At 43.5% G+C, this 13,859-nt stretch overlaps 1 protein-coding gene across 2 annotated transcripts in view; it reads right to left on the bottom strand.

Annotated features, from left to right (window-relative positions):
* grik2 (glutamate receptor, ionotropic, kainate 2) overlaps positions 1-13,859 on the bottom strand; it is a 264,962-nt gene that overhangs the window by 52,550 nt on the left and 198,553 nt on the right. For both annotated transcript variants that reach the window (XM_069655421.1, XM_069655422.1), the window contains 2 exons: positions 6,988-7,106; positions 655-872 (listed from right to left, as the gene is read on the bottom strand). In XM_069655421.1, the coding sequence (XP_069511522.1) occupies positions 655-872; positions 6,988-7,106 (337 nt within the window). The remainder of the gene's footprint in view (positions 1-654; positions 873-6,987; positions 7,107-13,859) is intronic.

Here is a 13,859-nt window from a genome sequence, read left to right as displayed (position 1 = left end):
CATTTCACTCTAGATATTTGGGAGGTTATTGGACGGACGTGGTGACAGTGGACTGGACCTTTCATCTTTGATCAGTTCATCGTCCTTGAGTCAATGTGGACACTTTAAAGAAACTATTGAGGTATTGCTGAGATATCACGTTCACGAGAATGGGCTGGAAAGAAGAGTTTTTCCAGGACATTATGATGTAAAACAGCATGTCTTAAGAATTTGATCCTTTCAGAGATTTGTGTGAAATCGTGTCACTACTGGTCGACTAATTCTTGAGAAATGGACCAAATATACGTTTCTGTTCTGTAAGGTTACAGTGACCTTGACCTTCAACCACCAAAATCTGTTCAGTTCAGCCTGGAGTCCAAGTGGATGTTTGTGCCCAATCTGAATATGATGCCTTCAGGCGTTCCTGAGATATCGGATTCACAAGAATGAGACAGACAGATGGACGGACAACCAAAGAACATAGTGCCTCCGGCCACTGCAGTCGCTGGAGGCATAAAAATGTATTTCCAGTTAAAAAATGAGCTCTATTAATATATGCATGCAGCTTTGACATATTCACTAATATCACTCAACCATCTCAGACTTCAGTGTCAGTACAGCGCTGGGTGAAACACCAGACTGTAGCTTGTTTAATGATATCCAGCTGTAACCAACCTTAAAGAAGGTCATGGTGGAGCCGTCCTCCACCACCCCATACTCTATCTTGGTCTGCTTGGCCAGGTCGTCAGCAGAGTCGATGGGCGACTCCATCCTCTCCACGGTGAGGAAGGCCGCCAGGTTTGCCGTGTAGGAGGAGATGATGATGAGCGTGAAAAACCACCAGATTCCTCCTACAATTCTGGTGGAGAGGGCTTTCGGCATGAGCTCAGATCCTGAACGAGAGGAGCAGAGGAGGGGGTGAGGCCTGGGATAACACTAGGCTGGAGAGGGGCAGCACCCAGACCAGGCCAGGCCAGGCCGTGCCAGGCCAGACCTCTGTATCTGCTGCCTGGATCAGACACTCAGACTCAGACACACAGCGTGGGCAGAGTGGGCAGCCTCATAGTTGGACATGGTGATTAGTATTTAGTCTAACGCTGGAGATATGATTCACACTTCCTGTGTTCTCTGGACTGACTGTGAGTCTGTACCGCCTCCTCTACAAATTACAATGCCAAGATCATCTTCTATCAGTTCTGTGTAGTTTAAAAATAAAAAGTGTCCCTTTAATAGAACTAGGTTAAATTCATCCACAGGATATTCAGACATAAGTTTATTCTAAAAGGTTGTCTAGACTGACCACTTAGGGAAAGCTAACTACACACATGCTAGTTAGTCAGAAGGTGTTATTTGTTTTCCCAATAGAGTTCTGCCTCATTACACCCTGGTGTGCTGTTTGGCTCCTGCCTCAAAGTTTGAGTAGCAGGCACTCAGAAAGGGCGCCAGGCTTTGAAGCCAGTTTGACATCGTGGCCAAACTTTGTCATTTCAATTACCCGGCCATCATGTGACACACACTGGCCCAGAAAGACTTGCTATGTACTTACAAAGTCTTTAAATCAGCAGGTACACTCACTCACTTTCATTTATTTAAATGATTAAGTCCTTGTATTGGGAAACTCAGTAACCGCTCAATCCACAGTTAGAGCATACTGTCTCAGAGTCATGGGTTTGGAGGCGGGGTTAAATGAAACCTTAATGCATTGCTGTACGGGCGTCATGATGCTGAAGCTATCGAGAACAACTGGGTTATTTGGTCATTCTTGCTTCATGCACCAGATGAACGATGTCCATGGGTGGAAAGTTATCCTTATACATCCATGGAGTCGGGGATGTACGTCCCCACATTGACTGATTGGTTTAGCCCAAAGCACGATCTTTATCTGAACCCAACCGAGAAGTGTTGGTGAATAAAACTAACCGCATTACAACAGTTTTAGGGCCTGTGTCCACTAACAACGTTTTTGTTGCTTGATTTCAGAGCGCTTCTCACCGGGTCACTGTCGCTAGGTTATGAAAGTTTTGTCGCGGCACATCTGCTCCCCTTGGTAGTGGCTGTTATGTCTGTTTTAAATCGCTCTGTGTGCTTCTTATTTGTTTTTATTCAAGGAAACTTTACAAAGAAAACATAAAAACGATGAAAGGAATCGTGTCCTGGCAATAGCAGCAGCTCTACACTTGGAAATTGTACCCTGGAAAAAAACCCGAAAGGATTAGCTTCTCCTCCGCCATTGTTATTGACAAAGTTGATATCTCAAGTCCCGCCCCTTCTTGATTTTGATTGGTCGGTGAGGAAGCGACCAATCATTGATGAGCGCGGTTGTGTTCCAAAAGTAAAAATATTTTCAACTGAGAGTGCAGCGACGAAGAACAGCTGATACTGAGGGCGTTTTTGTGCTGAGGACGCTCAGCACTGAAAAGCATTTGTATTGAAAATTGGCGCCGCCAAAAAAACGTCATTACTGCACAGGCCCTGACAAGGTTAATCACTAACTCAGTTAGGTAGGGCACCAAAACTACTTGGTTAGTTTTATTGTGGTTTGGGCTTCATAATAAATGAAGCCTGATATTTATTTTCACTTGGCTGAACGTCCTGTGCTTCACCAGTAGGATTCTCAAGCCAATGAAAGCACAAAAGGATGGATTGAGACAGAACTATAAAGGGAAAACATTTGTATTATTCTTGCTAACTATTTGGGAAAAATATTTTTGAGAAGGTAGCTCCTAAAAAGCGTCTGACAGCAGCTTTGTTTTGGTTGCTTAACGAAATGAATTGATTGCAAGCTTCAATGGGGCGTGTCTCATTTCCTTTTATACAGTTACGTAGCACATTATAACATTTATTAGCCTGAACAACCATAAGTTTGATCAGTTGTAAATATGCCAGAGCAAACAACAGATTTTTCCACTACCACCTGTGTTGTGACAGAATATTCTGCTTTAATTCAGGGTTTTACCAAATTGGATTTGATGCAGCTTACATGATGGCTTCCCCTTTCCCAGACCCTTCAGCTCTCTGGTCACTCAGAGATCAGACCTGGCGAGCTGGTTTGCAGTTGGTCAATAGCGTGAAATTGCACGTCAAGATCCTTTGAATCTAATTGATTTTTGTCTGATATGTTGAAGCTGTAATTGCTGCTCTGATCGGCCCCTTACACTGTCAACATGGACTTATTTAATTCAGCAATGAGTTACTTTAGCCCTGGTGTACAATGTCATCCCTTACAACAGAGTGAATGACATCTTCAGTTAATCTGACTGCTTTGTACTGAGGTTTTATGCAGAGTAGTTGTATGTGTGCAGAATGTATGCAGAGCATGAAGGAGTATACATTTGTGAGTGGGTAGAGTGTGGGTGAGGGAGGGAGGGAGGTTTGTTGTCAGGGTTATAGAAGGTGGGCTCGGGTTATATCACGACCATTCTGCTCAAGCGGCTTAAGCAATTGAAAGCAGGGATTTTGCACATTCACTCGGAGGGAAAGCTGATAAAGAGTCAGAGCGATAGGAGGTTAAGAACTCTGTGCTCCACTCCCTTTGTGAGAGACTCAATCTGCACTCTCACTTTTCATCAAACTTTCTTTCTTTCCCACAGTCCCCTGAGTGAGCTGTCTAGTAGAGGGAGCATGCAGGGAGAGACATGACAGCCGGCTTCAGCTCCAGCTCTCTACTAGTGATGCTGCACTGGAGAGGGAGCGACGGGCTGGAGGGGGCACACACCTCCCAGGGTTCCTATCTCCCCCAGCAGAGGTTTTCAGGAGATTATCTCTTAAGTGACTTTGCAAGATGATAAAAACCACAGTGGTTGATTTAATTACAATAACACATTCATGTCTTTTCACAAGTAGCTGAATGTTTACTGTTAGCATGTCTCAAAAGCAGACATGGCACAACACCTTGTCTGTTGTGCCACCATATCACTATTAATGAGGGGTGTTAAATGCTTATTTTAATGCATCCTAGAACACCCACAATATGTTGATACTAAACTGACAGCAGCAGCAGAGCCCTTCATTATAACTCAAAGCATTGTGTAAAGTATCGCTGTAGTAAACGTCAGCCTACAGTGAATGCTAGGAGGCCACTTTACATACAGCACTTGTTAATGTCGATTAAGGTATCATTTCAGAGCCGCACTGCACACAAACTATGAAACTGTGTGGGACTTTCTGGCATGCTCCTAAATCAGTCTGAACTCCACTGAAGGACAGGGATCACTTTGTGCACGAGTGAACACAAAGGACGAATGTTCCCCCAAGGATCTTTTTTCAGTTAGACGACAGCACACAGATTTCAGGAACCATGTTGGTGATTGTTCTTGGTGCTGCAGAAGAAGGATTTAAAGTCAGCACTCAGGCTGCGTCCATACTACAGCTTCTTTCTTCAAAAACACATAACGTTGCTGTGTTTGAGGTAGCGTCCACACTGCTGAGATGTTTTAAACACTGCAGACGCCCTCATTTACTCTGACTGGGTCTTACCAGCCACCACACGTTCTTCCTTTTTTCCTGAGAAAACTTCCCTCATACCTTCTTCCTAATAATATTACTCGCTCTGCTTACCTTGTCGTCTATGCTAGCTGCTGCGGTCCAGATAAATCCTGTTTTTTATAATGATGCTACCGCTTACTTGCACAGGAGGGAAGCCATAACTGGAGTGATTCCTGTGTCCAGTGTTATCAGGCCTGCATGGAGGGCAGCTGTTTCTTGTTAGAGAATCACGACCTGTTTACATGCCCAGTGTACCTGAATGGTCATGTGATGTGCATTTTAGTATGGACATAGATTAGATATGAAATGGTGTCCAGAACTTCTGGATGGAGATAGCCAATGACATTTTTACCATCACTCCAGTTATCAGGTATTTTCACTGCTTCAGCTCGTGGTTTTTATTCCATCTTTAAATATAGTACTGAAATAAATAGTTTATAGTCTGTTTTGTTTTTCTTTTGCATATTTGCTAAATGTTTTATTTTTTAGGTGTAACTAAAAGTACTTTGACTTGTCTCGTTGTTAAAAGGTCTCATAGTGTAAAGACTTCTCATAGCTCCTCATAGAGACTCTTTCTCTTTGACCAGCAGCCACCCACTTTGCCCATTCATCGAACCACAATCAAGCATGAAATCAAGGTAGCAGGCATGAACACAAACACATATTCATCAGTATAATCAGCAGAGGGTTCTGCTTGTTCTGGGTCGGGCCCAGGTCTGGCTGTCACATTATAAAAGAGGAACATGTTACCACCTCTGAGCTTCTGATCCTGTTCCACCTCAGAAACCAGAACAAACAACAAAGAAAAAAAACCCAAACAGAGCCTGGTTGGGGCTGACTGTCATGTACCCAAGGTAACGTCATGACCAAACAGCACATCCCACAGTTTTCTGGGGGGCGGGGCCACCCGCCGGGCAGGGGAGCCTCTCTACAGTGCAGAGCAGCACGGTGCCATGCAGACACTGTGTGTTCATCCAGTCCAGTCGTCCCACAGCTTTCTGGCCTTCAGCCACATCTTCTCAACTGGTCAACCTAAACATCTGTTTAACTGGCTCGTCAAAGAAACCTCGCGTCTCTAGACTGAACCTGCTCGCTAAAATAAACAACACCTCCATAATCTTGTTAGTGAAAACATGTTTTATGCTCAGTGTTCTTAGAAGCTGTTAGGTGGTCCTATCTTGTGGGGAGGTTAAAGTTAAACCACGTTTGATCTAGAATATTGTCCCATCTTTGAAGAAAACAAAAGTCGTTTAAAAACCTTAGTAACTACTTTCGGGATATTAGTAAGCATGCAGTATAAGTACGCATGCAACAAGGCAACACGGGGTAAGTTATGAGCTATCAAATCCTAGAAAAGATAAAGATTATCTGACTTAAAGGGTCACTTCGTCCAAAAGTGTATATGTTTATCTTTTACCTCAAGTGCAGTCCATGCAATAGTTTTGCATTATTCATCCAGGTTAGTTGAAAAGGTGAGAAGGGCCCAGAAAGAGTAAACAACAATGGATGCAGAGGGGGCCCAGAACTCTATACTGCTGTGATTACGATTGCTGCATGTCTCCTGTCATACATTAAAAATACAGCCATGCACAATGTTATTTTGGCCATAACATTTTATGTAATGAAAACACTGAAATCATATCTGTCTAATTTATTAAACGGCATGATTTCAGATCAGAATAATTTAACTTCTTTGGCATCCAAATCACAATAAAGTATTGATTTTATGATTTAAACAATTTCATTTCATTTATATGTTGTGAGCACCACTAATGAAACTCCTTTCAGTGTATGGGTGTTCAAACAGACATCTGAGACAGATAAAACCTGCACATATATAAGCAAAACTAACTGCATGGCAGGTTTCTTGTAATTTGGTTGAACTGGCCCTTTAAATCAGCTGCAGCTAGCTAACTGAGTGTGTGCTCAACTTGTCAAATGCAGGAGCATATACAGACGTAAATCATGCTTTCAAGCCCTAAAATTATCACTACCTGTAGTAATATGTTGCAATGCCAATTGTTTTGGAAGAATACTGATGTAAAGATGCAACATATCTCTCATTGTGACATGCACTGTGAAGGGCAAAGATCATAGAACTGTTCAGGTAAACAATTTTCTATTTGTTGTAACTTTTCTCTCCACTAGTTGAGAAGATTTGGCATTGGTTTGGCAGAAGGAAGCAAACCAAACAGGCAGTGGAAGCTGTCAGGGTCTCATTCAGTCGCACCCATTGGATCCGTCTCAGGTATTCTGGGGGGGGACACACTTACCTGTTCAGACGCCTGTGAAGAGGTGAGGGAGAGGGGAGAGGGAGCATGCAGGAGCACCATCCTTCATTCATTAATCACATCATTCAAATCCCACTCAGTCCCTCCTGCTGGACTCTACCAGTCAAGCACCCAGCATCATGCACAGAGGCCCCCATGCATGGTCATGGGCCTGGTCAAAGAGCAACGTTGACCCCCAGCAAAAAAGTGGGACTTGTGCTTTAAAAAGGGGGGGGCAGGCAGAGGCGTCTACCTTGCTGCATGAGAGCTCCAACTCCGAACCAGAAACTATTTAGCAGGGTGAAATTGTTTTCCACTACATCCGAGTCAGGGTTGCAAGGGTGGGGGTTATACCACTCGTATGGACTAAACCTGCGACAGTTAACAGAGAACACACACACACACACACACACACACACACACATATATGTTTACTGCAGTTGCATAACGACACAAGAGAAGACAATAAAACAGACCAAGAGTGATCGTCCTACCTGGGGAGACAGGGGAGAGAAAGCACAGGTTAGTTAGTCGTGTGCAGAGATGAAACACTGCAGATGATTCCTGTGAACACTTCCTGAGTCAATAAGCATCGCTGTATCTACATGTGCATTTACCTCTGCGGCTGTTACTGGAGAGTAAATTAAAAGTGTAATCACAATATTGACACAGCAGCCATTTCTTTCTGCAGCCATGCTCCGGGTGGAAAGCCTGAATGCTCTGCTTGTGGTTCTGCTGTGCTCCAGTCATATAAACCTCAATTTACAACTTCATGATCGATCAGCATTTCAAAGGACAATTTCAAAGTTAAACACTTAGCTGTTGGAAAACCAGCAGATGTTGGTACTCAACCTCTTCAATGCTAACATAACGGCTAGCTGGTAAGCAAGGCCTTTCCTGTAGTATCCTATAAGTACTTTCTGGGAGTATCTGTACTTTACTTGAGTTTTTATATTCCTGCCAACTTCCACTTTTACATTTCCTTGAAGAATGTTTACTTAAATTGGGAAAAAATGTGTTGGTCTATTTCCTGTTTGGGTCACCAGCTGTTCCTGCCCTTATCCTTGCATCACCAAACGGTGCTCCTGTCGCCTAGCAACAGGTAGCTAGCGGGCTAACTAGCTAACATAACTAAGGTCACATAACTTAACCTATTATTTTAAAGATAAATGGAATTGTCAAAGCCCCTTTGTTATTTTTTGACATGTGTATCTCTAGCTATTTCATTGAGTTGAAACCAAAAACTAAAGTGTATTCCTCGGTCGTTTTAGAGTCCGCCATCTTGTTTGAATTGGTGCACAAGAGATCTCGGGTTATAAGCCACAGAGGATGCACCCGATGGATCCTCCGTGGCCCCAGGAATAGGAAGTGGCATTTGTCGGCCGCATCTAAAGCAGCCTTAGAAATGGGCCTTTGACGTGACCCTGTGACGTAATCAGCCTTAAAATACGTCCTTTGAAGGTTGCAGACCCTTAATTGGGACACAGCTTATGACGAACGAGTCGACAAACGTCCCTTTAAGTTGTCAAGACTTGTTCGTCTTCAAGTGACTCCATTTTTTAAGTTGGTTTACAGTTAAAAATAAAGTTCAGGATTCTCAAAATTCAGACCTTTCTTTTTTATTAACTGAGTTTAGTAAATATCAGATACTTTAAGATTTGCTCTAGTTATTTTAGAATAGCTTTTACTTTACCTTGGACCAAAGTCAATTCCTAGTGTGATATCTGTACTTTTCAAGCATAGCTTTCAGGTAATTTATCCACCACTGGCTGGGAAGTTTCTATACATACATATATATATATATATATATACAGTATATATATATAGCTGATATTAGCTCTTGTCTGTTGGTAACTAAAGAGTCATCAAATGTGTTGTTTTAACTTTACATGTGGCCCGACGTGTCTCCACACTTTCCCTGCTCATTGTCTTTTCAGTTGCTGATCAAATTAAATGACAATGTTTTGTGAGATTCCCTGCAGTTATACATCCTGGAAATCACCAATATAACAGCATCCCAGCTTCCCATCTTGAGAGTGACGTCAGAGGAAAATGGGCGCCGTGTGAGTATGGTGAATTACACAGATGTTGATTTGGACTTCTTTACTGAAAACACTAAAATGACTGTTGATCTCAATCCCTCTGTGTGTTTTTACATTTAATACTCGGGAAGTGGGCTCGAATTAACACCACTCATATTCCCAAAGTGGCTCCTTGTGTAGGAGTGCTCATATCAAAGGCAATTCCCTCAGTAATTTAATCGATGGGGTCTGAAAATAACTCCATTGTCAGCGGAGAAAAGAACTAATAATCCTTATAATCTTGGAGGAGCATTAATATTCAGCAGATCAAACGGTTCGTTCCCATCATGCCCACGCCGGCCCCGGCGCTCCCCCTCACTCCGTGCACTCCTCAAGCAGAGAGATTTCTCATTTATTCATATTAAATAAAAGTGACATTACATTAGTAAAGGTTGATTGGTCTACAATTAAGCATCCTGACCTGATTTGGTTTGCACTGGAGTACAGGGGGAACCGGGACCCTATCTCCACTCAAGCTGTTTAACACACACAAGGGTTTGACTAATCAAATTGCTATGCATAATGTAGACTTGTCTCAGTGTGGGTCTTTTTACTGTGCAGGGAGTCAGAAACGATAACCTCAGGAGGATGTAACATCTGCGTGGAGGATAATGCAGATGAGACTGCTACAGCGGCGTGTGTCGGGGCTTTGATCCATCGTCCTCTGGGTGAAATACAGCAGTACTGTGTTGAACACTGCGAGACAGTGCTCTGTATGAAGATGTATGGCTGTATCGATAAAATGACAGCATCATAACTGTGCCCTGTCATTGACTAATGGGCTTTGCCATTATAATGTGGTTAGCACTGGTGTTCCTTTTCACCCCTACAACATATTGTGAAGCTTAGCTCAAGGACCTCTGAATGTCCCCTTTATTCCTGCTCGGAGACAATCCTTGGCCTTAAATCAATCCGTCTGCTCACTCAATTTGTCCCAGATTTGCTTGCTTGTCAATTTGCAATGCCAAATTGAGTTCAAGTGAACTGCGACCTTGGAGCTGCATATGTGACGATGTGACCCAATCCCTCGAGCAGAGGTCTCCGAGAGTGTTTCCTCCAATCATGTTGTGGAAAGCCAATTACAGCTCGCCATGAACATGGATGAGCGAAGTTGTCAGTGGCGTGCTGGGTAATGGGAGTGGCTGGACAGACGGCTGCTGTTTGGGTCAGGGAATGCTAAACCAAGCCGTTTACAGGAGACAACACAGCTTAGCTGCTTGGCCCGTTTGCTGTCATTTTGATCCAATTACACTGCCCTTACATTATCTCAGGTCATCTGAGCTGCAGAGGGAGAAACTTTGAGCAAGGTCAGTGCAGAGATAAGAGCGGGCGAAAAGCAAGGATTTCACCAGCAGCGCAGAAACAATGTGAGCTTTTATCTTTGTATGGGAGGGGGGTCACTGCAGAAAACTCCAGCCATGATGTGCACGATAACGTCAGCGTCCGGGGGAGATGAATCAACAGAGTCAGAGCGGTCCTGCTGTTCTGTCACAGGGTGAGAGACTGGGACTGTCGACACATGAGACTGTTCCTGCTCACTGTCTCTGACACTAAAGGGACAGCTCATCCTCACTACCAAGTCATGAAATACAGCAGCTTGATCAGTGGCCATACTCTTAAAAGTATGATGCTGCAGGTCCCCCTCTTGCATCATTTTTGGATGCTGCGTGTCCACTAGCGTAAAGGTAGGCTGTGCCTGTATAAAAATCTAATCGAGTAGTTGACTTTTTTTTGTACTGATGTAATGTTCTTTAATAACATGACTTTTGTTTGTACGTTAATACAAATTTAAAGTCCATCCGTGATCTTTCATCCAACCCAGTGTTTTTGGTGTTAAAGTCCAACCCCTCCTCCTGACCATGGGACGACAAAAAACATGCTTATTATTGCTGCACGTCCAAAAGTCATTAAACACGATATGTTTCCAGCAGGCTTTATTTCTGTGTAACTAGACAGTGCTTATTCATAACTAGAAGATTGCAGGCCAATCACTTGAGACACTTGAAGCAGCCTACAATAAAAACATGTCTGATCCAAACCAGGCTCTGAATAATCAATACGAACTATGAAGATACAGCGTCTCAGGTTTTAATAAGGTCAGACTGAAGCACTCCTTTGTGCATCAATCCATTCTCAAATTAAATATAGAGTTAAATCTCAGATCAAACTTACATAAAAGGCCTTGAATACTCGTCTGTGTTATGAAATGTGTCAAATGTTTTGTCCTCAACTTTGATGCTGCAAATGGAGCTGCTGTGACGCAGAACAAACTTCAGACTTGGTCTGACAATAAAGCATTATCTCTCTAACTGCAGACATGACCGCTTTAATTCTAAAGTCTACACAGATGTTGTTCATGTATCTTTACTAGCCGGATAACAAGCTCTGCCCGTGCAACTCTGACACGTGAGGGGGTATCTATATAGTCATATATTTATACTGACCATGCTGCTGCGTTTCAGGAGTCGAGAGTGTGAAGATGTTGGGAGTAACTGGACTGCAGTTTGTTTTAAGAGAAGATGCATGAAGCTATGTGCTCCACATAAGTGCAGGACACTTTCAGATATAAGACTTTATACTTTCTAAAATGGATCTTTCACCCTTTCAATTAGTTCCAATGGTATATACTAAATACCAAATGCTCCCTGTGTCTGCATCCTCTGTGAGCCAATTTAACCTGAGCTAACATGAGCTAACATCACTCTGATAGGACTTAAGGTTACTTGAATAAGACAGTTTGTGCAGATTGATTTAAAACCTGCAAAACAGACGAGACACTATCTGTAACGACATGTATACGCTTATTTGTACAAGTCGAGTCACCTGGAGTTACCTCCACTGTATTTTCAGAATCAAAGACTTCGTAGAAAGGGTGATGAGCATATATTCAGAAGATCCGACAGCACTTGATTCAGAGGAGAGTTTTAACAACATGATGAAGGGCTGTGTCTTTAATATGAGCACGTACTTAACCAAAGGCGTTTCACTCAAAGACTGAGGACACACAGATAACACTTTGATGTGAGCACACAGAAATATTCTAACCAACGAGATGTCAGCATCACGACTCGAATTATTCAGAGAACGAAGATCTGCACAAATGTTCGGACTGATAACCGTCGCCGAGCTTTACCTCCTGCCTGTCTTTAGAAAATGAGCTTAATGTGTATGATGCAGTAATATTGGTCCCACTAACAGTAACAGGGTGGTAATGCACGGGCTGTAGCAGAGGTGTGATGGACTACAGAGGGGGTTCTCTCAGCTGTTTCATCACCTGTGCCAGGAGCAGCAGCAGTGCCACTGATGTCATTAGAGGGAACATAATAGCAATAACAACCAGTAACATTAACATCAGTGAGTGAAGATATCAGGGCAGGTGGCAGTACAACATGTGGTTTTAGCTGTGCACCATGTGGCTGCTCTAACACTAACACTGTGTACGTCTGTCCCAGTACTCAGTCCCTCACTCATACAAACAGGCAGTCTCACAGTACAGCACAAACGCAAGCATACATAGATAAAATGTGTAATGCGTACACACACATATACCAACAGTTTATTAATGCACAGTTGAATAAAACCTTGTCGTGTTAAAACTCTCTGTGCTCGACAGTTTGGTCTCACAAATGTTGGTGAAATGAGAGGATTGTCAGGAAACTCACAGAACACGGGGGTCGCTGGTCTCACGCTGCCTACGTCAGTTTTATTTTTGTGTTGGATTCACATTTAAAACATCGACGTCAAACAATAACACAAACAAAGGCAGCTGTTGAAGCAGAGGTAGACCAGCAACTCCTGTGTTCTGCAAGATAACGTCTGTTTCTGTTAAACGAATCATCTTCCTTTCTGTCTGACACTAAAAAACAAGAAGCAGGATTTACTTCGATTGGGTGCATGTGCCCCAAAGATGATGTTGCACCATTAGGACCTGTTTCACTGCTGCAGCTAAAGAACTGGAGCAGTTCAAAAAGTGTTTGTGACCCCATTATGACCCCAGAAACCTGTACAGCATGGTCCAGGTGCACAAAATACCAGAATGACCATTTAACAGTCAGTGTCATGGTTAAGAAAAAACAAGCAGGTAGTTCTTCTTCTAACCACAACAACAACAGCTGCCTTCACCTGCGTCCTCGTGCCTAAACCTAACTACACTTTCACATGTTCTGCATGGATACTTTGGTTTTCCCTTTGTGCTGACAGGATATGACAGCAAAGCTTGTCTGAATATTTTCTTAAAGCTAGCATATACACCGATCAGCCATAACATTATGACCACGGACAGGTCAAGTGAACAACATGGATTATGCTGTTACCATGGCTCCTGTCAGATTGTGAGATATATTAGCCAGCATGTAAACATTTTGTCCTGGAAGCAGGAATCTTGTGTGAGGATGTGAGCGACTCTGACAAGGGCCAAACTGTGATGGCTAGACGAGTGGGTCAGAGCATCTCCAGACCTGCATCTCTTGTCGGGGTTCCCGGTCTGCAGCGGTCAGAACCTACCAAAAGTGGTCCAAGGTAACAGGGTCATTGGCGGCCAAGGGTCATTGATGTGTGTGGGGAGTGAAGGCTGGCCCGTGTGGTCCGATCCAACAGAAGAGCTACTGTAGCTCAAGCTGCTGAAAGAGTTAATGCTGGTTCTGACAGAAAGGTGTCAGAACACACAGAGCATCACAGTTTGTTGTGTATGAGGCTGTGTAGCTGCAGACCGGCCAGGGTGCCCGTGCTGACCCCTGTCCACCGCTGAAAGCTCCTACAATGGACACGTGAGCATCAGAACTGGACCATGGAGCGATGGAAGAAGGCGGCCTGGTCTGATGAATCACGTTTTCTTCTACATCATGTGGATGGTCGGGTGCGTGTGCGTCTCTTACCTGGGGAAGACATGGCACCAGGATGCACTATGGGAAGAAGGTGAGCCGGCGGAGGCAGTGTGATGCTTTGGGCGATGTTCTGCTGGGAAACCTTGGGTCCTGCCGCTCATGTGGATGTTACTTTGACACGTTTCACCTACCTAAACATTGTTGCAGACCAAGTACACCCC

This window comes from Semicossyphus pulcher, unplaced genomic scaffold, assembly GCF_022749685.1.
Source record: "Semicossyphus pulcher isolate SPU_LCO1_2020_fin unplaced genomic scaffold, fSemPul1.0.p SCAF_9, whole genome shotgun sequence".
In the NCBI taxonomy this organism is placed as follows: domain Eukaryota; kingdom Metazoa; phylum Chordata; class Actinopteri; order Labriformes; family Labridae; genus Semicossyphus; species Semicossyphus pulcher.
This window is presented reverse-complemented; position numbering and strand designations above follow the sequence as displayed.